Source organism: Anomalospiza imberbis, chromosome 21 (genome assembly GCF_031753505.1).
Source record: "Anomalospiza imberbis isolate Cuckoo-Finch-1a 21T00152 chromosome 21, ASM3175350v1, whole genome shotgun sequence".
NCBI classification, from domain to species: domain Eukaryota; kingdom Metazoa; phylum Chordata; class Aves; order Passeriformes; family Viduidae; genus Anomalospiza; species Anomalospiza imberbis.
The window spans coordinates 2660182-2687470 of record NC_089701.1 but is presented as its reverse complement, the minus strand read 5'-3'; the positions used below and the strand labels follow the sequence as shown (position 1 = coordinate 2687470).

The 27289-nt window shown below is 44.3% G+C and overlaps 1 protein-coding gene across 5 annotated transcripts; it reads left to right on the top strand.

Moving 5' to 3' along the window:
* Positions 1-702: 702 nt before the first annotated feature.
* SEC16A (SEC16 homolog A, endoplasmic reticulum export factor) lies at positions 703-27231 on the top strand. 5 transcript variants are annotated; one of them, XM_068211078.1, is made up of 32 exons: positions 703-842; positions 4803-7351; positions 8099-8611; positions 9170-9312; positions 11647-11732; positions 12428-12557; positions 13020-13218; positions 14269-14440; positions 14866-15008; positions 15456-15517; positions 15736-15874; positions 16133-16375; positions 16616-16713; positions 17254-17335; positions 17477-17594; positions 17754-17865; positions 18095-18200; positions 18644-18784; positions 18880-18993; positions 19595-19796; positions 19987-20226; positions 20911-20999; positions 21390-21548; positions 21794-21871; positions 22096-22152; positions 22316-22427; positions 22733-22870; positions 22947-23047; positions 23427-23501; positions 24114-24173; positions 25098-25172; positions 25589-27231. In XM_068211078.1, the coding sequence occupies exons 2-32, from the start codon at positions 4877-4879 to the stop codon at positions 25655-25657; spliced, it is 6531 nt and encodes a 2176-aa protein (XP_068067179.1). In that variant the 5' UTR covers positions 703-842; positions 4803-4876; the 3' UTR covers positions 25658-27231. The 5 variants fall into 5 exon arrangements, with proteins under 5 accessions (XP_068067179.1, XP_068067178.1, XP_068067174.1 ...); XM_068211077.1 differs by having other exon boundaries at positions 4803-8611; positions 14329-14440; XM_068211073.1 differs by having other exon boundaries at positions 4803-8611.
* Positions 27232-27289: the final 58 nt, after the last annotated feature.

The window sequence follows — 27289 nt, the reverse complement described above, 5'->3', positions numbered from 1 at the left end:
GTTTGGGAAAATTTCATCGCAGAAAGGGTGGCTAAGCCTTGGAACAGTGCTGGAATCATCATCCCTGGAGCGTTCAAAAGGGCACACGGATGTGGCACTTGGGGACGGGGTTTAGCGGCGAACACGGTCCTCGGTAATCTTGGAGGGATTTTTCAGCCTTAAGGATTCTGAGATTGGTTTCTCACTCTGCTGCTTTTGGACACGTGCACCCCCCAGCCTTCCCCAATTAATGTGCCTTTCCTAATTAGGCCCCCAGGGACGTGCAGGACCTCGCCCTGCAGCGAGCCGCGGCTTCGCTCTGCGGGGCAGACTGTCCTTTCTGTGAGGACGGATTCCTCAGCTGCAGCAGCCCCGGAGCCGCCCCGCTCCCCCGGCGGGCAGCGGCTCCCCCGGGACTGGCACCGCACCGGCGGAGCTCTGTCCCGCCCTGGCGGCCGCCCGCGCCACTGCACCCGCACCGGGCAACCGAGGGCACCGGGACCTCCACGGAACCCGCACGGGGACCGCGCTCCGCCGCTCCCCGGCCTAGGGGCGAGACCGCGGCGGCACAGGGGAGGCGCCGGGTCCGAGGCGCCCCGAACGGGACTCGAACCCGTGACCTTGGATCCCGCAGCCGCCCCGGCCGGGACTCGAACCCGCGGCCCGTCCCGCCGCCGAAACGGCAGCACCGCCGGGCGCGCGCGCCGCCGTGACGTCATCGCGCGCCGCGCCGTGACACGTCGGCGGCGGCGGCGGAACCCCGAGCCGGATGTGCCAAGATGGCGGCGGCCGGCGCTGGGGCCGTGCGGGGCGGCGGCGCCCGCGCCCGCTGCTGAGGGGCCTCGGCCGGCGGCGGCTGCCAGGTACCGCGGGGCGCGCCCGGAGGGAGGGCCCAGGGTCCCGGGTGGGCTGCGTGAGCAGCGCCGGGCTTGAGGCGCGGGCCCCGGCGTCCCCGGTGCCCACCCCGCCGTGCCTCAGCGTGGGCCTCAGGGCTGTCGCAGCGAGGGGAGCCGGCGGTTCCCGCAGCTCCGGCCCCCGGCCCCGGCTGGGGCGGGCCGTGGTGCCGCAAGGAGGGGCGAAGGCGCTGCCGCAGTCGCGGGCTGCGCTGCCCGGGGGTTTTCCCGCAGGATTTGGGTTGCTCTGGGCGGTTTCGAGTGGGGCGGCGGGGCAGGGACGCTCTGCGGGGCTCCGAAGGTTTTTCCCTGGGGTGCGGGAGGGGGAAGGTCCCGTCTGACGTTGGCTATCGCGTATCCCCCGTGACAGCGCTGGGCCCGGGTCAGGGTTGTTTTTGCGAGCTGTCAGGTGCCCCAGGTCGGTGCAACTGGTGCTGACTCAGGAGTGCGGCTGCCGGAGAGCCTCGGCACCTGCTGGGCTGAAGAACCGGTAACCGGGCTCCTTTCGGCGTGGACGGGAATGCTTTGTGCTGCTTCTGTGCTTTCGGTGCCCAATGAGCTGTTTTGATGGAGTCACGGACCGGTTTGCGTTGGAAGGGAGCTTAGAAATCTTCAAATTCCACCCCCTGCCATGGGCAGGGACACCTTCCACTGGCCCAGGCTGCTCCAAGCCCTGTCCAGCCTGGCCTGGGACACTTCAGGGATCCAGGGGCAGCCCCAGCTGCTCTGGGCACCCCCACCCTCACGGGGAAGGATTTTTCCATGATCCCTCGTTAAACCTGCCCCGTGCCTGCTTAAAGCCGTTCCCCCTGGTCCTGTCGCTACATTTTAACAGGATAACATTTGTAAGTCTGGTTGCTGTTGAGGAAAAGCCCGGTAGGAATCTGTCAGGAGAGTGAATGATGTAGAATGTGTTCAATCTGTCACCCACATGTGTGCCGATGTGCAGCTGTCTACATAAGATAAAACTGAAAAAGTAGTTGCTGATTTCAAAGCTGCAAATCTCATTTTTCCAGCTGTTCATGTATTTGAGATTGCAGTGGGTTGTTGGTTTTTTTTTGTTGTTTTTTTTTTGTCATTTTGTTTTTACTAGGAACCTGTATTTATTTACTAGGAACCTATTATTTATTGTTTGCTTCATGTGTGAGGATGAGAGTTAATATTAACCTGGAACCTTCTTTATGGGGGTGTAGTTATTCTGTTTAAGAGTAATTTATTTAGATAGGTTTTAATTAGTTGCCCCCAGAGGAATTACTACTTTATAGATGAAGCTATAGAGCTCATGAGGCAAACTTAATTTATGGCCTCATCTAGAGGGTTTTAATCCTTTTTTCCTCTTTGGCAATGTTATTTTGGTACGCCTGGAAACACCTTCTGCAATTGTTACTCCTGGTGACTCATGTTTAGCAGGCTGCTCTGCTCTATCAATTAATAAACCAGCTGAAAGTTAAGGATTTCCAAACTATACAAAGCAGATGTGGATTGCTCTTAACTTGTGTAGTCATTTCTAAATTCCTTAAAATCAGCATTTTTGTTAATCCTGGACGAGGCACAAGGGAGGGTCAGTAGCACTGAGTTATCTTCTGTTTAAATTACTTGACATGGGCACGTTCATTTTATTTGGACTCAGTTCCTCAAATCTTGCTTGCTTTTACTACTGTGTGCAGTCTGTTAATATTAACTTTGCTTCTGAGGAAGCTGATCTCTCATATTGAACCTCTGTCATGCACCATCAGAGATCCTGTTAGAGGAATGGCAAGTTCTGCCTAAAAGTAGGACTTTACACTTATTTTTATTAGCTAATTACTGGTGCTGGCTGTTACAGAAATATGGTAAAGTATTAGGATTTTTTTAAAATAAGACACTGCAAGGAGTAAAGTCCACATTAGACATTTGGCAGTGGGTATTTGTGTTGGCTTTTGTGCTCAGCTGTATTTCAGGAACAACTTTTCTGTGAAAAACAGAGCTATTTAGTAGATACCAATATTTTGGTCAGTGAAGTTTGTGCTTTCCAGGACATAAATGCCTTGGCAGATGGTTTAATTAGCTTTTTTCCTCCCCAAGCCAAAGTATGTTGCATAAACACATGCTTTTATTTGGAGGGGAGAGAGGAGTTTTTGAAATCTGATTAATACAACAGAGAACTTGATGAAAAAGAAATGGAGATGCCCAGAACAGCAAGAGGTTCCTTAAGCATGTGGAAATTGGGGTGGGTGTTTAGGCAGGGTTTCCTGGAAACGTGGTTGGCAGCATGGGCAGCTGGAAAACCTTCACCTTAGGATTGTAACAGGAGAAAAGATTGCAAAGTCCTGAAACCTCTTTGTAAGCATTCCTTGATGGAATTCAGCAGCTGTGCTTTAAAAAGAATGGTGAAGGCACATGCAAGTAATGCGTGAAACTGATGGAGCTCTAATGCTTCTGTTGGAATCTGCTTGTTGTTCTTCTCATCTTAATAAAACACAAATTTATAGTCTTAACTCGAGATATGGCTGTGGAATATATGGATATGGGGGAGAAATTGAGAGTCTCTGTTAACTCTGAAAGAGGGACCTGGATTATACACAGGGCTGTTGGAGACATTTTTCTTTAGGAAGAGTTGTACTGATGTCCAGTAAAGGCTGTGTGCTGTGGTACTTCAGTGTGCTTTTTATTGGATTTTTTTAGGTATGAATCTTTATGAAATACATGTAATATTTTTGATAACAAGAAAGCAGAAGTGCTTTGCATTTGAACTTCTCTATAACTGTTACACTTTTGTCCTGATTACAAACATCTGACTTTTCTGGCTGCCTGTTTTATTACTTTTACTGACAAGATGCTGAATCTTAGAAGAACTCCAAATAAGAATTGCACAGCTTTTTTCTTTTATAAGCAGAAGAGCATCTGGTGTGGAGCAATTGCTGTGGGTACTTCACCCTGGGTATTGTAAACAATATTTGTTGTGTACTATGAGAAAACAAGATTATCATATGCTGCTGAGGCTTCACTGAGCTCCACTGGCTAAGTATTGATGAATTCCTCTGGTTTGCCAGCCTCCATCCTCCCCAGATTGTTAAGAGGTGATAAAACTGAAAAAGACACCCTGATGAATTTACTGAACTTCCTGTGTACCAGATTCCTGCCTGGTATTGTTTGGAGCTGGGGTTGGATTACTTCTGAGCGTGTCCTTTCCACCCTGAAGTGCAGCTGTAACCCTGATACTCTGCCAAAGTCCCACTGGTGTTAAAGTGAGAATGGTCATTGATAGGTGGGAGTCGTTGATTGTTTTTCTATCCTTAAATGCACTTTTGCTATGCAGCATTCATCTAGAAGAGAGAATATTTGTGATGAAGATGCAATTGTCTTTCTCAAAATAAATAACAGTGCCACACAATGTTTTCTTGGTTAAACCAGAAGTGGACTGTTGAGGGTGATAACATCTGATGAATTTCTTCTAGGGATGCTTCTCATCTTACCTGTGAAAAGGTCCAGCCACATGGAGTGCCAGTGCAGCAGGGCTGAAGATCATCTCTAACAGAATTAGAGTTAGATCATGACTTTTCAACTCTTCATAATAAAATTGAGCAGGGCATGGTGCTGCAGGCTCTCTTCCAGGCTGGTTGCTGTCCTGTCTGTGATGCATATTTCTGGGATACCACTGGAGGGTTTGACACTAGTACAGGTCTGAACTGTGTCTCATTAATCTTACTTGGATATGTTTAATAGAATTGTTAAATGATGTGCATTGATACCACACAGCCTTACACTTCATTAATGCTGGACTTGGATTTAGAAATACAATGGAGTGTGTCGGTTCCTTATGCATTCTGAAGAACAGGGAGATATTTTCCACTTCAAATTCTTTGAGTGATTTTGTTTCTAAAATAAAAGTTGCTTAAGTGCTGCACATATTGTGAGAAAGGGAACTGACTTATACCTGTGTTGTCTCAGCAGGCCAGAAGAAGAAATCTCTGAACTGCCTCTGCGGGCGCTTTGTCGCCGTGTGACCCTGCCTGAAGGCCACCATGCAGCAGCCACCGCAGCCAGTCCCTCCAGGGGCGGCTCCTCCTCCTCCCGCCGGCGTGGCTCGCAACATGTACTGGAGGAACAGCCCCCTCGGCAAGCGGGCCAGCGCCGCAGCCGCGCCGGTGCAGCCCGTGACAGACCCGTTTGCCTTCGGCAGGCAAACCCCCCAGGGCTCCCCTTTGGCTAATCCACCCAAGGGCAGCGCACCGGCGTTCCCACAGCCAGCCCTCGTGCATCCGCCGCCCGCCCGCACTGGGGACGGCCCTCATGGACCACACACCTCTCTGTCAGCTCCTGTGTCTCAGGCAGGGATAAGCACCAGTAGCTTTTCCAGTGTTCCAGTTCCTTCTCCGTCCCTGGGGTATGTTATAAATAGCGCTGCAGAAGGGCATCCCAACGCCGATCTCGGACTCCGTGGGCCTGCAGTGCCGTTGCATTATAACCCAGGAGCAGCAGTGGAAAATTCTTTCAGTGTGCATCCTGGAATGGTGTCTGCAGCGAACAAACCTGGAGCTAGACAGGATGTTGGCAGAGATCCAAATGATGCAGCTTCAGCACCCAGCACAGCAGCACTCTTCCCACCACCTCCCCAGCAGCCTGGGCCCCAGTGGAGGCCTGTCCCAGGGAATCTGCAGTCTCCAGTTCGGAATTTTGTGCCCTATCCTGAGCCGTCTCCTCAGAATGACGTTCATAACATTTCTCAGCCTTCCGTCAGCACTTCTCACCCTCCTCCTCACACAAATGTCCCACAGGGTCCTGGACACCAAGGTATTCCACAAAACATCGTGCAAGCGCCTTTATCCGCTGGTTGTGAGAAGAATGGCAAAAATGGCCCTGCAAACGGCAGTCATCACATGAACAGCATCCAGCCTGGAAATGTGTTTAGGCAGAACACAGAAATGACTAACCCTTGGTCAAACCAACCTTACCAGGAACAGTTTTACCCACAGCCACCTTTGCAAGACTCCGGTTTTGTCCTTCCCACAGCTCAGGAAAACAATCCCAAAAACCAGTCTCCAGCTATGTCTGAAACGTCAAATAGGTCTATTCCCACAGATCGAGATCCAGGAACTCTCTCCATGTTTTTCAAAGGGGATGAGGCAGAAAATGAAGAAATACTTTCATCTGAAAAAAAATATGTAATGGAGAAAACAGAGTTTGATGCCTGTCAGCAAAATTCGGCCTCCCTGTATCACCAGCCTGTGCATCCTCAGCAGGTAGCAACCAATGTTCTCTCTCAGGCACAGCTGGGTACAGCTGCTGAGATGGTACAGAAAGGAATGGATGTCCAGTACTTCCCTAAACTTGTCAGCCATCAGGAGGCACAGGCTGCTAAGCACTCTCTGTTTGCTGGTGATGGCAAGGCACAGATAGGTGACACAGCTGCTGGGTCCCAGTACGAAAATGTGGAGAACCTGGAGTGCATTCAGAATCAGGAAGTGCTGCCAAGTGAACCACAGAACATCAACGCTTCATCCCCTGCTGCTGGTCCAGATCCGTACAGGTACGGATCCTTCCCGGGTCAGATGCTTCCCAAGAACGCTGCTGTGAGCCATGCTGAAGGAGGACCAAACTTGGAGGCACCTGATTCCTTACCTCACCCCGTCCGGCCAGACAGCGTCTCTTCCAACTACAGCAACATCAGCCACAGGAGCGCTTCCAGCTCGACCCGGCCCCCAGAGCAAGTCGGTACATTTATCCAGCAGGAAATTGGGAAGCCTGATGAGGAATCCTCTGCCAGCTTCTTCAAACAGATTGACTCCTCTCCTCTGGGAGGTGATTCAGGTGAGCTAAACCTGAGCAAGAACTACCACGGCAATCTATCCCAGCCTCCCACTCCAAGTCCTCCTAAGCCTACAGGAGTGTTTCAGACAAGTGCAAATAGTTCTTTTGAACCTGTGAGGTCCCATGGCGTTGGTATAAAACCTGCAGAGATTGACCAAGCAAAGATGGTGGTTGAATTAAGAGAGAACCACTCAAACCAAAAGAATATCAAGAAGAACACAGCAGTGCCTGCTGCATCCCCTGGCAATCTTGAACAGCCACCAGATAATCTGGAAACAATTTACATGCCTCAGGTACACCCAGGGCCTCTTGCAGGCGCTGGGGAGGCTGGAAACACGCTGCACTCTGGACCTGTTGTGGAAAATGTACAATCAGTATCTGAGAGACGGTCCTCAACCAGAGCTCAGGGAGCAGTTAAGAAGTGTGATAGCCCAGCAACAACTCTTTGGGCTCACAATGAGTTACCAAATTTTGGGGGAAATGTTCTCCTAGCTCCTGCTGCTCCAGCAGTGTACGTACCTGCCAAACAGACTGTGGAAGTCATTCAGCCACCAGAGGAAGGCCTGTCTAATCAGCAGCCATGTAAACCAGGGACTATTGCTGTGCAGCACTCCCAGGATGGAAATATAGCTTTTGAAAATCTTGAGAATCCTCCCAAAATGGGAGAAGAGGAAGCACTTCAGTCTCAGGCAAGTTCTGGTTATGCAAGTTTACTGTCTTCTCCACCTACAGAGTCTTTGCAAAATCAGCCTATCCTGATTGCTCAGCCTAATCAAAGCTATAACTTGGCCCAGCCAATTAATTTTTCTATTTCTCTATCTAATCAGCTAAGCAACAATGAAAACAATCAACCAATGAAGGACTCTGGAGCTGGGGACAAGCCTGCGATGGGTCCCCAAAGTTCACATGCTGGTGGGGAAAACATGCCATTACCTGTGATGCAAGTTGGATCTCTCTTAGTTAATGCACTTCCAAATACTAATCTGTTAAAACATAATTTATTACAAAGTCCTGTTAATTCTTCTGATGCTGCTTCTAATCAGCCTGCAAACTTGCTTATGAAAACTCCTCTTAATTTGACTCCAGAAGGGCAAAAGAATGTTAATGTGGAAGGCCTTGTTCCTGAATTTGCTAGCAAGCCAGGGTCTAACTCATCTGTTTCTCCTGGGACAAATCTTCCCAGTGGAAGTGCAAGTGGCCTAGTCCCCCCTGTTAATTCCATAGCACAGGCTAATAATTCTGCAAATCAATCAAGTAGCAAAGAAGCTGCTGGAGTGCTGGACTTCACAGTGCCACGGACGTTGGAGAAAAGCAGCACAAGTAATTCTGTCCAGGTGCACAATCAGTCACCCTCTGGTGCTCCAGTCCAACAGGCGGCCGGTGGTGCTGGTCAGGTGCGTCCCGAGGTGCCTGACAAACAACATTTCTATCAACAGGTGACAAAAGATGTGCAGCACCAGGCTGCAGCAGACCGAGCTGCACAGGGAGCGCTGCCACCCCAGCCACAAATGCAAGCAGCTCAAATGCAGCCACCAACATCTGGGCAGTCCTCAGTTCCTCCAGACTCCCAGATTTCCACAGGGGCTAAAGCCATGCAGCAGGGGGAGAACCAGGGGCTGGGTAGCTGTCCCCAGCCAGGGGGGCCCCAAGAGGCAGGTTCAGCCCAGCCAAGGTACGACCAGACGAGTCCCAGGAAGCAGCCGGTGTCAGAACAGCCTCCAGGTGCTCCAGCTGCCACAGCCTCTCCTGCCACCACTGCTCAGGCAGTCCCACCCAACGGGCAGCAAGACCTGCAGCGTCCACCCCCTCCTCAGACCCCTCAGGAAGCCTTTGGTCCACCCCAGAACCCTTACTACTACTACAGACATCCTTACGATGCTTACCAGGCCCCATATCCACCACCTTATCCTCCTGCAGACCCCAGGACAGCAGCTCACCTTTATTACATGGTAAGTTTCTATTTTTCCCTTTCTTCCCCCTTGGTATGTATTTTTCATTTTTGAGTTATGAATTCAAGCAGTCGTGTCATGATGAGCATTCAGCAGAGCATTCATGTTAAGTGTTTAAGTTTAGGGAAAATCCAGACAGCAGTAACAAAACTGACCCTGCAAAAATTATGGAAACTTAAATACTTGCTGATACCAATTCCAGTTGGCACAGATGTCAGCTCATAGCAGTTTATTTGGTTCTTTGAAAAAAGTTTTCAGTTTCACTGGCTTGGCTGTCCAGGTGCTCAAACTTGGTTCCTATCTGCTGCCTGAATCATTGATGGTTTAGTAGATAGGTTGAAGTGCCTTTAGTCCAGACATAATGGGGTTTTTTTCCTTAAGTTTAGGATATTAATAACTTGACTATAACTTCTACCACAAAGTAATGAAAGCTAAGCTGTAGTTTATTAACCTGCATCTCTTCAAGTGTCACTACTGTGGTGTGAATGGTGATGTTTGTTGGTTTGAACTGTTAATTTTGGAGGTGTGAAGCCTGTTCCCTTGCCTGTGCTTTTGCAGGAGGACAGCTATGGGCAGTACGACCCCCGGTACCGGCACTACGACAGCAGCACTGCCTACATGGAGCCCGGGAGTTACCGCTACCCCGAGCCTGAACGGCCCAGCTCCAGGGCCAGCCACTGCTCTGACAGACCTTCCTCCAGGTGTGTAATTCCTCAACTGAGTCAAGATTTGGGTACCCCAAAGCAGGGAGTGTAGTGTTGCCTGTTGAAGTTTTGCAGCATAAACCACAGGGAGGAATTCAAAACCTCTTTGTGTGCTGCCCTAGGGATGGACGGTATCAAATGCCGTGTCTGGAAAAGATACAATTCCCCAGCCTTTTCTCTTGCTTGTTTTTCCTTTCATTCAGTTCTTTGGGGGTTGTTGGTGTTTCTGTCAGGCAGGAAGTCACTGTGATAGCCTCAGTGCTGATGTTTGCTATGAAAGAGCAGTGCAGGCCATGGGGTTATTAATCAATACTCATTTATTTTCTGCCTTGCACTTAAGCAGGGGCCCCTTGTTCTGTTAATGAATGGCAGTTTTGCACATTGGGTGGGATTTGCCTTGCAGCACCATGGATACACAGTGGTCCAGGTGCTCAGAAGAGAGTGGTGACTCAGGTGACAACATCTTGGTGCTGCGTCAGGTCCATTTGTGTGACAATTCCCTCAGCTGTAGATAAGCTTTCCTCACAAAGCTCCCAGAACGTGGTCTGGGTGGCAGAGGTGCTGTGTGGGCATGTCCCACCCACTCATTTCACTGAAGATTTTTGGTTAGGGAAACTTAAAAGCCTTGGTCTGACTGATTAATATGAAATAAAGACATTTGAGAGAGGGGAACAATGTGTTCAGATGCTACTTGAAAATGTTAAATAAAATCAGGACTAAATCTCTACTGAAGCAAGAAGCAGCAAATTACCTTGAAGAGATTGCTGCTTTCTGATGATAATTGTGTAACTTATTTGTATGAACTTCAAATTAATGACAAAATGTTATTGCTGTTATCTGCTGAGGAGTTTGCAATTTCTAACACAGAAACTCCTGTTACCTGTCTGGAAATGATTAAACCCTTTGTAATGTTTGTCAGTTGCTGGTAGTTCACTCATGGAGCAGTGATCAAATTACAAATATAACATTTTGTTTACCATCTCCAGAAGATTATAGTTGTATTTTGGTCTTGAAGAGAACGAAACAATGGCTGTAGCTCCATGGGATAACTTTTACCATTTTCTTAAATGAATTTAAGTGTGCTGTGAGCTCTTGAAATGAGATGATAACCTCTAGTAGCACTTCCTGGTGTGTTCTCTCCTGAGGTACTATTTTTAGAAGGGGTTGAAGTTTCTGTACGTGGCAGTGGGCAGATCAAAGCCTGTTAGAAGTGGCTGTGTCAGGGCTGATGTGTGAGTGCCAGTGCAGTCAGCCAGGGACTGTGGTGTGGAGCTGCAGGGCAGCAGAGCTGAGCGTGTGTGAAACTGCCCGCAACGTGCAGTGCTGGTGATGCAGCTTTGTAAACTCTGCTTGGAGAAAGGAGTAAGATCTCTCTGGAGAGACTGGTTGGGTGGCTAAACCTGATCTGATAAGATCAGAGCTCCTCCTCTGCAGGGTGAGTGCTGTGTTAGCAGACTTCCCACACTCCTGCACTCGCTGTGCCACTTTGGAGTTTGCACTCTGAGTTGTAGGACCAGTTGTAGGGAAAGGTGGAAGCTTCCATCACTCCACACTGGCATTAAGTATCTTCACCTGCTGTGTGTGTGCACAGGTGTGTTTGTGAGATACATGCACCTGTGTAGGTACAAACAGACACGGATATATACACATACATACTCTTCTGTGTGTGCACATACATGTAGACACTGCATTTTTCATCTAACATACATCCTCTGGCTTTTTTCAGAAATTCTAGGATGATGACCTGAAAATGTTGTATAATAAAGGCTCATGATATTTCAAATAATGGCCACATCTTTCTTTTTTCATTAGAAGAAATGCTTTTTTTTTCTATGCACTGACTCTTGCTTTGCTGTGTTGGTTTTAGCCAGGTTTTTGTGTTTGTTTGGACAATCAGCTCTGTAAACGAGTATTTTCTTCATCATAAGCTGTATAATAAAACACTGTTAAATTTGGGGGAGCTGTTATTTCTTAATGAATTATTAAATTATCTACTTCTCTGTTGAGACAGTTCAAAGGATGCTAATTATAGCAGTAGTTCTTGTGATGAATTGTCTGTAAGTAATTAAACTTATCACCAAAGTAGTTTATAAAGCCACTGAATTATTGTATGCTAAGGGCTGTCAGCTTTCAATGGCACACAACAATTTAGTGGTATAATGGGTTATAAAGTCTTAATTTTATGATTCCTTGGTTTCTTGGAAATGCATTATTTTAACTATGCAACTCTGTCTAATCAATTGTGGCACAGAGTTTTTCCTACCTCCTGCTGAATTTAGAAGAGATTAAGGAGGAATAACTTTTTTTTTATACTTGTGTGTTTGCTTTCAGGCAAGGATATACAGAAGATTATTATGGAAAAGGTGGATGGAGTGATTATTATTCAGGCTATTACCCAAACTCCTATGATTACGGAGGTAAGGTGTCCAAAAGAATTCTGATTTTTTTTTCCATAGATTTTCCTCACTTGAGCCTTCAGTTTGCCTTTCCTTTGTGCAAACCTTCCATTGTAAGGGTACAGAACAGTTTTGTTGCATGTGTTGCAAGGCTGCCTTTCATTGGGGTGTGTCATTGGTGTGTGACCTGAAGGCAAACCTGTAAAGTGAATTTTAGGTGGGTGTAAACAGAAGTTGACTCACCACTGGATTTTGGTTTTGTCCATCATTATCTGAGTGCTCACTGAGACATGCTGGCTTTGGGAGTCTGGAGGTAATTGCTTGTGTAGTGCCTGGGAGGGTTTTAAGCAACATCTGTCCACATCCTGAGATGTTTTGCTTGGCACTCTGCAGACTGATCACAGAGGTTCTGTGAATGTCATAACAAATAGTAGGACTGAGTTTTAAACATTAGAAAAGATCTGGTGGCATACACTGAGCCCTTAGGAGTAACTAACTCTAACAGCCATATTTCTCTGAAAGGTGTGAAATTGATTTTTTAAGATTTTTTTTTAGAGTAAAAAGGTGTGGACATATTTATGTAGTTTTAAGTACATTTCTTTGGGTTTGCTCTGTGCTTCAGGACCAAACCAGCTTGTGATTAGAGAGAAAGGAGCAGAAAAAGATAATAGGCAAAACCTAGCAATATCTGAAGCATTTCTTTTTCTTTTGCAAAGATCCAAGTCGCTGGGAACGATACTCATATGACCCCAGGTACAGAGACCCGAGAAGTTATGACCAGAGGTACTGGTATGATGCTGAACACAACCCTTACCAGAAGAGAGAAGCATATCCATATGGCAGCAGGTTTGTCCAGTCAATCCACGTTCTCCCAGTGCTCTTTCCAGAGCTGGGGCAGCAGATTCCCTGGAGCAGGCTATTAAAATGCAGTGTTACACATATTTCACAGTGTAGCTGCTAGTGTGTGTGTGTTGCTAGTCCTTTCTGTAGCTTTAACATAGGTCACTGAGGGAAGCCAGATGAGCTGTCACATCACTCTGAGAGAGGGATTGAAGGTAGCAGCACTTGTTTTTAGACCAGTTAAACATTCTGTGGGTTTTTAGAACACACTCTGTGTATAATATTGGTCTTGATCTTGAATAATCGGGACGAACTCCATGAAGGAATGTCAGTTTGTTTACTGTAACAACCACCTCAGCGGAGGCAGCGATTTAAGAGCCCTTCTGGAGTGTGGTCCAGTTTTCCTGTCAGTCAGCTCCCTCTGGCCCGTGGGTGGCTGAGCTCATTCCTGCTCTCTGTGTCCCTCAGGAATGACCGATACGAGGATAACTGGAGGTACGATCCCCGTTTCACCGGGAGCTTTGACGATGACTCGGAGCCGCACAGGGATCCCTACGGGGACGAGTTTGACCGGCGCAGTGTCCACAGCGAGCACTCCGGCCACAGCCTGCGCAGCTCCCGCAGCGTCCACAGCCACCACAGCAGCTTCAGCTCTCGCTCCCAGCAGGTGAGCTCCAGCTGCACACACCAGCCTGGCACTTGCTCTGTTGGCAGTGGGTGAAGCGTTAGAAAATAAGAAAATACATCAGGAATTAGCACAGGGAATGTGTGTTTTGAAAACTTCCGTAAGTTAAGGCTGTTTTGTAATATGGTTTTGAACTTAATGTTTGTCACAGTTGTCAGGAGAGCTTGAACCAAAATCAGCACTCAGCTGTGAAAGCTGCCACACACACATAAATGGAAAATTTCCTCTACTGAATCCATTTGCTGTTTGTGAGATCATTGCCTTCCCTGTGCTTGGCTGTGGTGGACAGTGTGCCTGGCTTTGTGTCATGTAATTTTTCTCATCACAAGCTTGGCTGTGTTACTGAACTTGGGATGTATTAAAAGACTAATTCCATATTTGTATGATTTTGACTTTAAAAGCAAAAACTGGAGCTAACTGATTACTCATCCACTTATACACCACAAATACAGATAAGTGAAAACATTAGGGAATATTCAGCTAATTTTTGAGGTATGGTTTTTGCTCATGTAATGGGTCATTTCACCTGTACTTGGTTCATCATGCTTCTTGAAAGTTTAGGTACTGTTCCAGTCTGAGTTCCAATTCATTTAGTAATGTGTGAAGTAGTATTGGAAATCATTTAGGCATTAATCTTTACGCACCTGCTGTCATTTGGCATTTGTTGGGGTCTTTCAGTTGGGATTTTCTGTCTGTTAAGCAGAGGTGAACATTCATTCTGACCCACAGTTGTTGGTAACAGAACTGGTGCTATAATCTTAACTTTTCACACAAGCCCATAGAAAATCTGTTGTAAGAGAACTGAACATGCTTGGATGTGAACAGATCAAATGATGGTAAAAACACTGGGGGAGAAGACAAAATGATTAATTATCTGCACAGAATGGTCTCACAGGGTGGCTTTCTGCAAGGCCATGCTGCAGTAAGCCTGTTGCACAGGCATGGAAGCTGTCAGGAAGGAATGCTGACTGTGTGCAGTGCTGTTTGCTCTGTGTAACTCCCAGCTAACCCTGACTAATCTGATCTGCCTAGAGCCAGCTCTACAGGAGCAATCACGATCTAACGGGCAATGCCTATGAAACTCCTGCACAGGCAGTGCACACAGAGTATCCCTACGGAGGGTATGAGCCCAGCTTTGATGGACAGCAGCCTTTCACAGACTATGGCTACCCTGCTGAAACAGGCTGGTCAGCTGTGGAACAAGGTATGGACACGCTGGGGAATGAGGGGAAGCATTGTGCTATAGATACAAAGCACTTTGTCTGGAAAAGCTTTTCCAAGGTGTTGATGTTTGTTTAGCTCTTTGAAGATGTGTTTTATGTTTGTACAGAGGTGACAGGAATGTGTCTGATACAAACAATATTTTTTTTTTCAAGACCCTGCATGAAAAATATAACTGAATTTTAAAGTACTGGAGTCTAGTTTTGTTCTAGTTATTGCAAATCTTCAGGTTTGGGACTTTGGGATTATAACGGAACTGATTGTTTCTTACAAAGTTCAGCCAAATTCAATAACAGGGTGTTTTCCACTAACACTGCAGGATTATTGAATTGGGTAAATACATCAGCAACTTTACTTAGCTGCAGGGCAGGTTACCTGTTCTTATTTTGTCTTTTCTCCCCATTTCAGCACCTTTAAGGCCCTCAACACCTGAGAAATTTTCAGTGCCTCATATCTGTGCCAGGTTTGGGCCTGGGGGCTTCTTAGTAAAAGCACTGCCAAACCTGCCTTCTGAGGGTCAGCCAGCTCTGGTAGAAATCCACAGCATGGAGGTAAAGCTTAAAAGGAAAAATGGGAAGTAATGGAATAAAGGTCCTTCTTTTGGAAGGGGAATGGGGAATTTGAATTTATAACTTCCTGATTTCTCTCTCTTTTTTTTTTTTTTTTTTTAATGTCAGTGCATGTATCTTTATCTGTTTGGGCTGTAATCATAAGTAAAACAGTAAATGTAAAAGTTCCTTTCCTCTGAGAGATGACTTAGTCATGATGAGATCATCCAGCTCCTTATAATTTTGTTCAGGAAGATGTACAGAGTAACTTGCATTTAAAGTAGATTTCATAATTTATCATCCTTGTGCAGGTTGTGACAAAATCACCCTTTGTATTTTGCTTAAGAGGCTTGATTACATGATGGGTAATGTTCAGCTCTGGGGGTTTTATCAGTAAAAAGTAAAATTTAGAGTTACAAGAATTTCTTATGGATTATATTTGTGTTTTAGACTATGTTACAACATTCTCCAGAGCAAGAAGAGATGAGAGCCTTTCCTGGTCCTCTTGCTAAGTATGTTCCTACAGTTTTCAGAAATAATTTTCTTACATTCAAAAATTATTTCTTCATTGCAAATTATGGGATTTAAACTGACTTAAAATATTTGTGGCTTTTCACCTGCTTAAATAATACATGAGCTTTAAATTTATTCCTCAGACTAATCACAAATAATGACCTGAATGTTTACATTTGTCTCATTAAAACTTTTTTCTTTTTTTTTTTTTTTTCAGGGATGAGACCCATAAAGTGGATGTTATTAATTTTGCACAAAGTAAAGCTGCTCAGTGCTTTAAGAATGAAAATTTAATTGACAAAGAATCTGCAAGTCTTCTTTGGGACTTTATTGTACTGTTGTGCAGGCAGAATGGGGTATGTCTCACTGCTCGAGTTTTTTTATCTATCCTAAAGTGTTTTGTACACAGACAGTTTTTGTGCAAAGATCAGGAATTGGTGTTCTAGTCACTGATCCTGGAATATGTCACAGACTGAAGGAATGTGTAAACTGGGCACTCACCCTCAGCTGCTCAGAGGTGCTGATATTCACATATTGCTGTTGATGTGCCAAATAAAATGCAGGCAGTGTTGAAATAACAAATTTTTCAATTTTTGTTTCCTCTGTACACACAGACTGTTGTGGGAACAGACCTGGCTGAACTTCTGCTCCGAGATCACAAAACAGTGTGGCTTCCTGGGAAGTCCCCTAATGAGGCAAATTTGATTGATTTCACTAATGAGGCTTTGGAACAAGTGGAAGAGGAATCTGGTGAAGCCCAGCTCTCGTTTCTCACTGATAATCTTGTAACCACAGTTGACAGTTTTGAGAAGGAGACTGAGAGATTCAGGGAGTTGCTGCTTTATGGCCGTAAGAAAGTGAGTACCTGGTGCTGCTACTTATTTTTGCAACTTTTGTAGTGCATGCAATATTTCATGGCACTGTATTACTCTGTTACAGAAATTTATACCCTACAGCTAATAATCTAAAGCACAATTACAGTGTGTTAGCTTTTACCTAAACATATTTTGATTTGATCACAAATTTCTACTGTAAAACTGATTTTTATAAGTAGTATGTGAACTTATTCCCAGGAAACTAATTTGTGTGTTTATTAGGATGCTTTGGAGTCTGCCATGAAGCATGGTTTGTGGGGTCATGCTCTGCTCCTTGCCAGCAAAATGGACAGCAGAACACATGCAAGAGTGATGACCAGGTACTGGGTTGCTTTTTGATTTGTGAAATTTGGCTGCCTGTTCTGCTAATGAGGTGGGGAATGTCAAAATCATGGCTTATCCATAGTCGTTCATGGGATATCCATAGTAGCTTTAATTTTACCTGTGTATTTATTTGTCATTTGTTACTATTTGTTCTGGGGTCTTCTGCCTGTAAATTTAAGCCTGAGAAGTTGTTCTCTGCTACCTGATCCATTTAAAGAATATTTGAACAATATCATCTGTGGCCTTGCTTGGAAAAAACTGCAAAAACTCAGCTGTCAATTTTGTTAAAGCTAGCTGGCTTGGGGAGAATCCAGAGGTTTTCCTAGTTTGCACTGACTGATGTTAGAGTGACAGAACCAGTTCACTTGTAATATTTTACTTTTGAACATCATCCACTGGGTAATTTCAGTGTAGTATTTTCACACAGCACTTCCTTCTCTTGAGCTAGGTTAGATTAATTGCCACTGAGAGCTGAAGTACATTTTAACTGCTTACCCCCCATCTGTGTTTTGTTTTTCTCTGCAATGTCTCTGTAGATTTGCCAACAGTCTCCCAATTAATGACCCTCTGCAGACTGTTTACCAGCTCATGTCTGGAAGGATGCCAGCTGCATCCACGGTAAGATTCTCTGGGAGCTGCAGGGAGTAGTGGAGTTCCCGACAGAAATCTTTCCCAGAATGTCAGAGAAATTGTTGTGGTCCTTTTTAGGTTAAAACACTTAACCGTGTCACTGGTTTGACCTAGTAATTCTCATTTTAGTGCTGTGGAGATGAGAAATGGGGAGACTGGAGGCCTCATCTAGCAATGGTGTTGTCCAACTTGACCAATAATGTGGACTTGGAATCCAGGACCATTGCAACCATGGGAGACACTCTTGGTAACTCTTGGGGAAATGAACAGGGTGATGACTGAAGGAAAAGCTTTGATTATATGGGCTTGTCTCTATTGTGAAGGCATTTGAATTCAAAGCCAAACAATACAGGACACGGAACATGCCACTGAAATATCCTGAGCTCTGTCCTTTATTTCTATACAGCTTCTAAAGGCCTGCTGGATGCTGCTCATTTTTGTTACCTTATGGCCCAAGTTGGGTTTGGAGTTTACACAAGGAAGACAACAAAGCTTGTCCTAATTGGATCAAATCACAGGTTTGACTTATTTTTTTTTAAACCCCAAATTTCTCGATGCAAAAATGAAAGTTTGAAAGACTGAATTGCACTGTTCCCCTTATCATCACTAGCTGGTTTTGAGATAACTATTTAGTGTCCTGTCTTGTAGAAGTTGTTGACATTTTGTGTCTAACAGAGCTGTGTGTCTGACAGTGATAGATCTGTGTTTGTCAGCTCAAATAATATTTTTTTTCCCTGTTTGAAACAGCTTGCCATTTTTAAAGTTTGCCACCAATGAAGCCATTCAAAGAACAGAAGCCTATGAGTATGCACAGTCGCTAGGAAGTCAGCCTGGCTGCTTGCCCAATTTCCAGGTGAGGAGCTGTTCCTGTTTTGCTTTGGTTTCTGTTTTGGCAGATGTCATGCTTTTAATCTCTCATGTGCTCTATTCAGTGTGGTAAATATTATCTCTGTCATAATATGAAATATTCATGGATAGTAATGCCATATAGATGGTTTCCTGTTGTCTTTTTAGTCTCACTTTTTTCATCTCTACATCATGAACTTCTGAATTTTAACTTTATAAATTTTAATTCTGTATTCCAAAAGAAAAATCCAGAAGAATTTGCTGGCACTACCTGTAGAAAATAGACCGCTTCCACTGGATGCATTAGGTGGAAGAGGAGAATTGAATGCTTTTTCCTTTAATTTTAGATGTGATAATGAGATACCTGAGCTTTCAGCTGAAATGTCAGACTGCCTTTTATTTGTTGCCACCCAGAGTGTTGTGATCACTTGGTTTATTTGTCCTCCCCAGGTTTTCAAGTTCATCTATGCCTGTCGGCTGGCTGAGATGGGCCTTGCTGCCCAGGCTTTCCACTACTGTGAAGTGATTTCCAGAACTGTCCTCAAAGATCCACATTACTATTCCCCTGTGCTGATTGGCCAGCTAATCCAGGTAGCATGAGGAAGAATGAAGTGTTTGTGGCTGGATATTGTAGGTGGGAAGCTGTGGCTGATGAACTCACACATGGCAATGGTTCCTTTCCTCAGATGTCATCCCAGCTGCGCCTGTTTGACCCTCAGATAAAAGAAAAGCCAGAGCAGGAATCTTTTATTGAGCCCCCCTGGTTGGTGACACTTCGACACGTGGATGGACAGATCAAGGTATGGTGTGTGCTTTTCAGCATGAATTATTCCCTGTAAAGGATTAATGTAAACCCAGTTTTTAAAATGGTTTTGTTTACACTGCTAATCACAGAAACATGGGAAGTGACCTTATATATTCATGTCCTAAATTGCAAATGCTATGGTGTAAACCAAGTGAATTTACCACACTTCAATGCCCTGAGATTCAATACAGAATAATTAAAGTTATATGACACAGGTTTTTCTTAATACTATAATGCAGGGAGAATTGCAGGACTCATTAGGTTGCAGTAATCAGGGGATCTGCTTGTCATCAAAATCTCTTGTATGTGGATTGGTGTTGCTAGATTATAACAGAGTAGAAATAATTATAGTTCATTTAAAGAGATGTGTTAGAAATTTGAACCCTGAGCTAATTAACTGTGTTTCAATTTAAAAACAAATAAACCCTTCAAATTATTGCTTGATCTTGGCTTATAAATGGCTGACAACTTGTTTTTCTTTGACTGAACACTAAAAAACTGTTTTCACACCTAAGATTTCCTTTGCTCTGTGTTCCCTCGGTTATGAACGGGGTGTCTGGTACAGATCAGCTAATTATATCTTGTTTTTCCTGCAGGAGGGTGCAATAGCCTATAACACAGACAGATCCACTCCCCCTCCCTACGAATGCAGCACTCCCAGCTCTGAACTGGACCGTGCCAGCCAGTGTGATGGAGCAGGTGGCCGTGACGTGGGGCCAGGTGCTGAAAATGCCTTGCTGGCATCCTTGTTACCCAATATGGCTCAACAGATGCAGAGCGTGCAGCTGATGCCTTCAGGTTGGTGTTTCATATCCTTTATGACAGAGAGAAAACAAAGGTTTTGGGTATCTGTTACAAGAAACCACTTAAGAGGCTGGTTGGAACAGGGAGATTTCACTTCTGCATTGTATCATTCATAGGGTAAAATGTTCACACTGGAATTTCTGCTTAATTTTAACTCCTTTTTTTTTTTTTTTTAATGCTGCAGTACCTCAGGCTGTCCTTGATGGCTCAGCTGCCATGATTCCTCCTGGTGACCAGGGAAGTGTCCCCTTCTACCCAGTGGCTCCTCAGCCTCTTGGCCCAGGACCTGGCTTTGCACCTCAAGGATTTTCAAATCCCTATGGAACTGAACCATCCCCACTATATTTAGGGACAACATTACCCCCAGGGGGGCCACCACAAGAAATTGAACCACAGCCAGAAGAGCAGACAAACCTGGAAACAGGTCTGGGATCTTAGTAAACATCTTTCCTTCCTTAGTAAGGGAATGAAGTGTTTCAGGGAATAATTAAAAATATCTCAGCATTTAAAAAATAGTAATGTTTTGGGTAATTAAATTTAAAAACACCATATAATGGTACAGAAACATCTGTAAAAAGTTGTAGTATTCATCCTGCTTGGTTGGCTTACTTCAAAAGAGAGGTCAGACTCAGCAGATCGTGATTTAGACCTTGACAGGTAATCCCTGAGTGCAGTGAGATTGGCAGTTCTGTTTCCAAGAGATTTCCAAGGGATATCAGGGATTTCTGCCTCTGGACATGATTTTCTAGGACCCTGATAGGTTTTAACTCTGTGACAGCAGAGCCTGACACATGTGGAGGGAAAGAAACTTAAGTTTGGCAGAGTTTGAGATGTGAGGAACCTTTAACTGCTCCATCCTGATGGTTGAGTCCCTCAGTCTGCTCTGGCCTGTGTTTAGAAAAAACACAAACCTAGATGGGAGATGAAAAAAAAATCACAGCAATTGCAGCTCTCATTCTTTAAAAGACCAGATTCTTTCTGGCACAAAATTCATAACTGGTGAAAACTTTTGCCTTAAAACTATTGTGGGGCTTGGGAGCTTTGGTGTTTATTGTTGGGTTTTTTGTTGGTGTGTGTCCCTGCTAACATAATCTAATTTTTTTTTAAGGAATGCAGAGAATTGCCCCGGAGTCTCCTTCACAAAACTCCTTCCCTGATCAGAGAGAGGATGATTTCTATGGCAGAATGGCTAACATGGTATTGTTATTTCACACATTTCTTCAGCTGCATTGCAGCACAATGCAAACACAAGAGGATCTGGGGGCTCTGTATCGCTCTTCAGCAAGACTTGAAGCTTGGTTTTTAGAAGTCCCCAAAGAACCAGATTAAATGTCTTTGTGTGGAAAATCTTGATAAAAAATTAATGCTGTGTCAGATAGTTATCTGCTTGTTTATTATGCATTTATGTCCTGGCTTTATAGCTAACCAGGCAGCAGGACAACGATCCATCTTAAGGTTTATTTTGTATGAACTTCTAGATCTGTTCTGTTTATGGATTTTTCAAAGAAGGATTGCTTTTAGCAAGGTGGAATGTGATCCATCACTGCAGCAGTGACAACTTTTGCTTCCCTGTGTATTTGTCACCAGGGCTATGGGCGAAGGTCCCGAACAACCTCAGAGTCCTCTGCTCATTCTGTGGGACGAGAGAGATCCAACTCTGCAGCAAAACAACCCTCTCCTCCTCCCTCTGCTCCTGCAGGGAAAGAGACTAAAAAAGAAACAAAAAAGGAGGCAGCACCCAGAAAGGTAAACTTCCTTAGAAAGGTACCTACAGCTGGAGGAGATTTGTTGGTAAATGTGGTGATTCCTGGTCCACTGCACTTAAGAAGTCCTGAGTAAACTATTTCTACTTATTAGTTGCTACTCTAAGAGTTGGAAGTCCCTAACAGAAAATGTGATGTTGCATGAAAGTTTGTTTTAACTTGCCTGTTGTAAAGTGAGACAAGAATTAACTGGGAGGGAGAGAATTAACTGATTTAATTTGTTTTTAGACTGGTGGAACCTGGTTTCGCTGGCTGATGGGAAAAGGAAAGAATGAGGCTCACCTGCCAGATGACAAGAATAAATCAGTAAGGCCCCAAGAATCACAAAAACCTTTATATACTTGAATTTGTTCCTGATGTTCTCCTGGGTCACAGATGAACATTGTTTTGATGAGTAACAGATGATTGTAAAACTTTGAAGATTATTCTTATTATAAGACCAGCTTTTTTTAAAAAAAGATTATGGTTATTTTAAACTTTTTTAGCAGCTTGCACTGAGCTCTTTGTTTTTGACTGTGATTTTCTTTTAGATTGTTTGGGATGAGCAGAAACAACGTTGGGTTAATCTGGATGAACCAGAAGAAGAGGTAAAAATCCAAGCCCTCATGATTTCTCGAAGTGGAAAACAAAAATCTGTACTTGGCACACAATTTCCTTTAATTGTCTTTTAAGAGCTGCTTTTTACTGAATTTGGATTCAAATGTGCTACATCAGACAATGATGTGATTGGATTTGTTTGTCTCCTTGCAGAGTAAACCTCCTCCACCACCTCCAACAGGATTTCCTAAAGCTGCTCAGGCTGCTCCCCCTGGGCCTGGAGGCCCACCTGGTGCCTCTGTCAACGTGTTCTCCAGGAGAGCAGGTAACAGCCAGCACTGATATTTGAAGACTTTCTCCTGCATAAAATATGAAGGCAGAAGTTCTGACTTTGCCTGGGTTGTTTGGGAACAGTTGGCAGCTCAGTGGAGCTGTGGCTGTGGCTGGCTTTGCTCATGCCCAGCTCCTGCACTGCTGTCACAGTGTCATGACTTGGGTATCACTGTTTGTATGCCTGGAGTGTTATTTCCTGATCCTGAAAGGTGCTTTAACCAGCCAACTGTTCAAAGTAAACACAGGCATGATAAACACAAGGGTTCTTTCTGTTTTTTCTGCATGTTTCTGGTTTAGCTGGAAGCAGAGCCCGTTATGTGGATGTCCTGAATCCAGGAGGAACCAAGGCAAGTGGTGCTGTTCCTGCACCATCAGACCTGTTTGCCCCCCTAGCACCAATGCCCATTCCTGCCAACGTGTTTGTTCCAAACTCAGGTGTGTGGATAGGATTGTGGGGAGGTTTTATGGCTATTTGTGGGGTGTGTTTGGCTAAATCCCATTTCCTCTGTAGTTCCAGGGGAATCCCAGCCCGTGGAGGGGAGTGGAGCAGCAGAGCACACACCAGCTGCAAACCAAACCAGCACAGACCCTGCTGCAGCTGTGGAGCCAGAGGTGGGTTCCAAGGAATGTCTTGTAGGCAGAACCCAAAGTTCTGATTCAAACCCCCTCAGGATTCTGAGCAGCAGTTTCACAGCCACAGTCCATAAAACATGATGTTGTTGTAGGGTTTGTGGTTTAACGTTTTGCTTAAAGAACAGGAGAAGAGAAATACAAGCGAAAATGGAAGTGGGAGGTTGCATTTCCTAATTTGACAGGGCTGCAGCTTCCATGGGTGCAGGAAAGGGACTGAGAACATGGGAAGAGTCTTGCACTGCACATTACACCTGCCTGATGTGCTGGAACATTGTTCTGCCCCAGTGGGATCTCTAAGGGAAATGTGGAATAGCCTTGTAGTAATGATGATAAACAGAAGTGCCTTGTTTTCCCTCAGTACTTAAACCCTGCAGCCCTTCCTCCTGGATCTGGACTTCATGTTCCTAACCCTGATGGCTCCCAGTCAGGCGAGGTAAGGCCTGATGCAAAGTATTTAATTAATGACGTTTTACAGTTAATTGTAGTGGTCTTACAATGGGCCATCTAAAACAAGTAACTGATTCAGTTGCTGATAAGTAGCCAAGATGTGATATGACTGCCTCCAGAATTATACAGAAAAGACCTCTAAGCCCATATGAGAAGTTCAGCCTCCATGTCCTACATTCTGTGATCTCCTTTTCCTATATAAGTACATTTAAAAGCCTTTTTCTGATTAAAATGTCAGTAGCAGTTGAAGGGTCTCTTCTTGCCTCCATGCATGCAGATAATTTCACTAATATTAAGTGCAAGACACAAGGAGAACAAGTTGCTGTGTGCCAGGCAGAGTAACATGACCTTTGTTCCTACTAAATGTTTTCTATACCTACATAATTTTGTGCTTTGAGAAGTCCTTTTGATTTAAACTAACTTCTGGCTTTACGTTTGTTTTTGTTTTTGTTTTTTTTTTTAACTTGAAGTTGGTTTAACCTTTGGCAGTGAGATTTTGACAATGAAATAAAACAACTGAAAGCTTGAGGCAGTGACATGCATGACGACTTTTTTTATTTGTGTTTTTTTGTATTTGTGTGTTCTTGCTGTTTTGTAGCTTTCGCGCTCTAGTTCAATGAGTTCATTATCACGTGAAGTAAGCCAGCATTTTAATCAGGTACATGTGGCTGGCCATTCTCATTTATGTTAACTTATTTACTTTCCCCCCTCCCCTCTTTATTTTGCATTTGCTCAGATACTAATGCTACTTTTAGTCATTTCCCTCTCATTTCACAGAATTATCATTAAAAGTAAATCATGATGTAGTGTTCCTTTTTACACTCAAACAGGGTCTTTCTTCAGTTTTGTGTCGTTATGAGAGTGCATGTAATCCAGGCATGCTTTTTATTTGTGTTCCTAAGAGATTCACATAATTTCATCATCTTATTTCTGGGATACTAAAGAAATCAGTTGATTTTAAAGAAAAAAAAAACCAAAAAAAAAACCAAAAAAAAAACCACAACCAAACATCCTCCAACGAAACCGAACCAACCTCCTAAAAAGACTCAATACAAGCAAAACTTGGTCATTCTGCTGCTGCCAGTCTCAAATTGGTAATAACCATTTGCAAAAGTCCCTGTAGGAATTAAAGGAATGCTTCATCTCTGCTGGAAGTTCAGAGCTGTGGGGTCACCACAAAGGGATGACACAAGCCTTTCTGATATTTCGTAATAAAGCAAAACCTGACATAGAATGTTTATTTTGGGGCGAGTCTTGAGGTGTGTACTAACAAAGGCAGAAGGTACTAATTGAGTGGAGTTGCACTGGTGTCTTGTGTTGGTTTTGCATGCTTTGGACCTGCAGAGCTATTTGCAGTTGATGCATGTGACACTGTTTGGCCAATTCCTACATTAAGCCAGCCATGTTCTAGATCTGGATGCAAACTGTACCAGCACTCTGGAGTTGTTCCAATAGGCTGCGCTCTCCATGTTGTTGGCATTATTCCTGTGAATATTTGCTCTGTATAACTTAGCAGACCACATTTGAGAGGCACTGGAGTTCCTCTCTGCCCTTGTCTAATTTCAGTTTTTTCTCTTCCCAGCCTGCCACTGTTCCACCCTCGGGGGCACCTTCAGCAGGGGCGGTACCGTTCTACAACCCCTCTCAATTTGCACAAGTGAGTGAAGACCTCATCCTTCCTTTTCCTTATCCTTATTATTCAAGATTTCCCAGAGAAGCTGTGGCTGCCCCTGGATCCCTGGAAGGGTCCAAGGCCAGGCTGAACAGGGTTTGGAGCAGTCTGGGACAGCAGAAGTTGTCCCTGCCCATGGCAGGGGGTGGAATATGGTGGGCTTTAAAGTCCCTTCTGACCCAAACCAGTCTGATTCCATGCTTTGAACAAAACATGATTTTGTGCTTTATCAGCTTCCTCTGGGTTGTTGCCCATAGAGTGCTAAATGTGCACAAAAATCAGTCTGACACCTGTTCAATTTAACAAGTTCCCATTCAAAACTTTATTGCCGATTTCTTGAATTTTTGTCTCCAGCATGACACTTTTGCAGAACATTTTGTTTATCCCTGTTCTTTTTACAGTCTCCTGCGGCCACTGGAAGTTCAAGACTGGGAAGAATTGGACAGAGGAAGTATCCAACATTGAAGTAGAATACAATGGCTTTGTATTTGGAATCCTTACGTTCTGAGTATGCAAAGAGCTATTCAGCTGCAGTTGACATGACAGAAATCTAATGATGGGTGATCTTTTTCATGCTTGCACCTCATCTACGCAAACCATTACCAAACATGAAATATATGTAACTTTTCCTTTTCAAAACCTGGCTAGAAATAGCTTTGCTGTGATAAAGAATAGGCACAAGAGAGGAAATAGTTGCTGTCTGTTACAAAACCTGTTTGTAAATTGCATAGGCAATTTATTCCTTAAGTTTATTTTAAACCTTACTAGCGTGACCTTCCGAGACACAGTTTCAGGGATTCCTAAATTTCTGAAGGATGCTCCCCTCCCGGCAGGGGTAAAACAAACAAACAAACAAACATGTCCACATTGTAAGATAACACTGTGGCCTTAAGAGGACCATGCACAATCGTGATGCTTTCAGCCAGAGTGTGGAACCAGAGACGTTCCCCTGGGAGAGGCTCACCCAGGAGCTGCCTCGTGCTGGTTTGGTTTTTGGGAGTCAGGAGGGGGCCACAGCTCATCCAAATAAATCGACCTATATTGAATGAAAACTGTGACTGTAATCTAATCCTGATTTGATTTGGATCTTTCCTAGTCTGTATGTAGTTTGTGGTTTAGACTACCTGTAAAGCCAAGTGTATAGTGGGAAGGAGCTCTGTATCATAGCCAACGCTGTTCTCTTGACGAGTGAGTGTTTGTTTAAGTGCAATACGGTTACTTTGCTTTCTCTCAAACTGCTGGCACTCTGCACCTGGGGGGTAACAGCTTGAAAGTTGCTTATTTTTTCCTTTTGGGAGTGCCAGAATCAGTGTAATAAGCCGTTCTTGAATCTCCCTTACTAAAATAACCAAGGTCTTAAATAGCTAACAGCTCAATTTCATACTAAAAGTAGATGGATTAGACCTCTACAGATGGACTTCAAAATCTATAGGTTTAATATAGGAAATCTTGAAAACCATGGTATGCAGCGTTTATATTCACTGAAGAATCTGAATTATCTGCAAAGAGAGAAATAAACTTTAAATATTTATTAAATCATTAGGCCATATTTTATTTAGAACTTACCACCAAACTATTTGATTTTACTTGAATTTCTGCCCAGGAGTAGAAGTAATACGAATGTGAAATTGCCAGTATTTGTCCCCAGTTGTTTCTTTTTTTTTTTTTTTCTTTTCTTTTCCTGAATAACACCACTTTTCTAAGATTGTGATAGCCTTATGTATGTCCCAAAAAGTTTGTATGCAGCCCAAGTAAAACACTATTTGGGGGAATTAGAAACTTTTGTGTGCTGGTCCATTCTCAATTCCCAACATGGACAGCAGCAGTCAGTGTGGTTTACTTTTCTATAATTGAAACCTAATCAGACACTTGGCTTTCCTCTAGTCCAGCCAGGCTGCTGATTATTTTCTCCTTTCAGTAGAGACTGCCAAACAACTTCATTCAAGGAGGCTCCCCCTGAGCTGGGAGCGGCTGTCTTTCCTAAGTGTAAGATTTGACACTGTAAATTCTTAAATAAAATATTTTGCGCTCTGGAGCACTTTCACATTTTACTTTCTTCTTGTGGTTATTGCTTTAATGAGGTGGGTGTAGGAGCCTTTCCT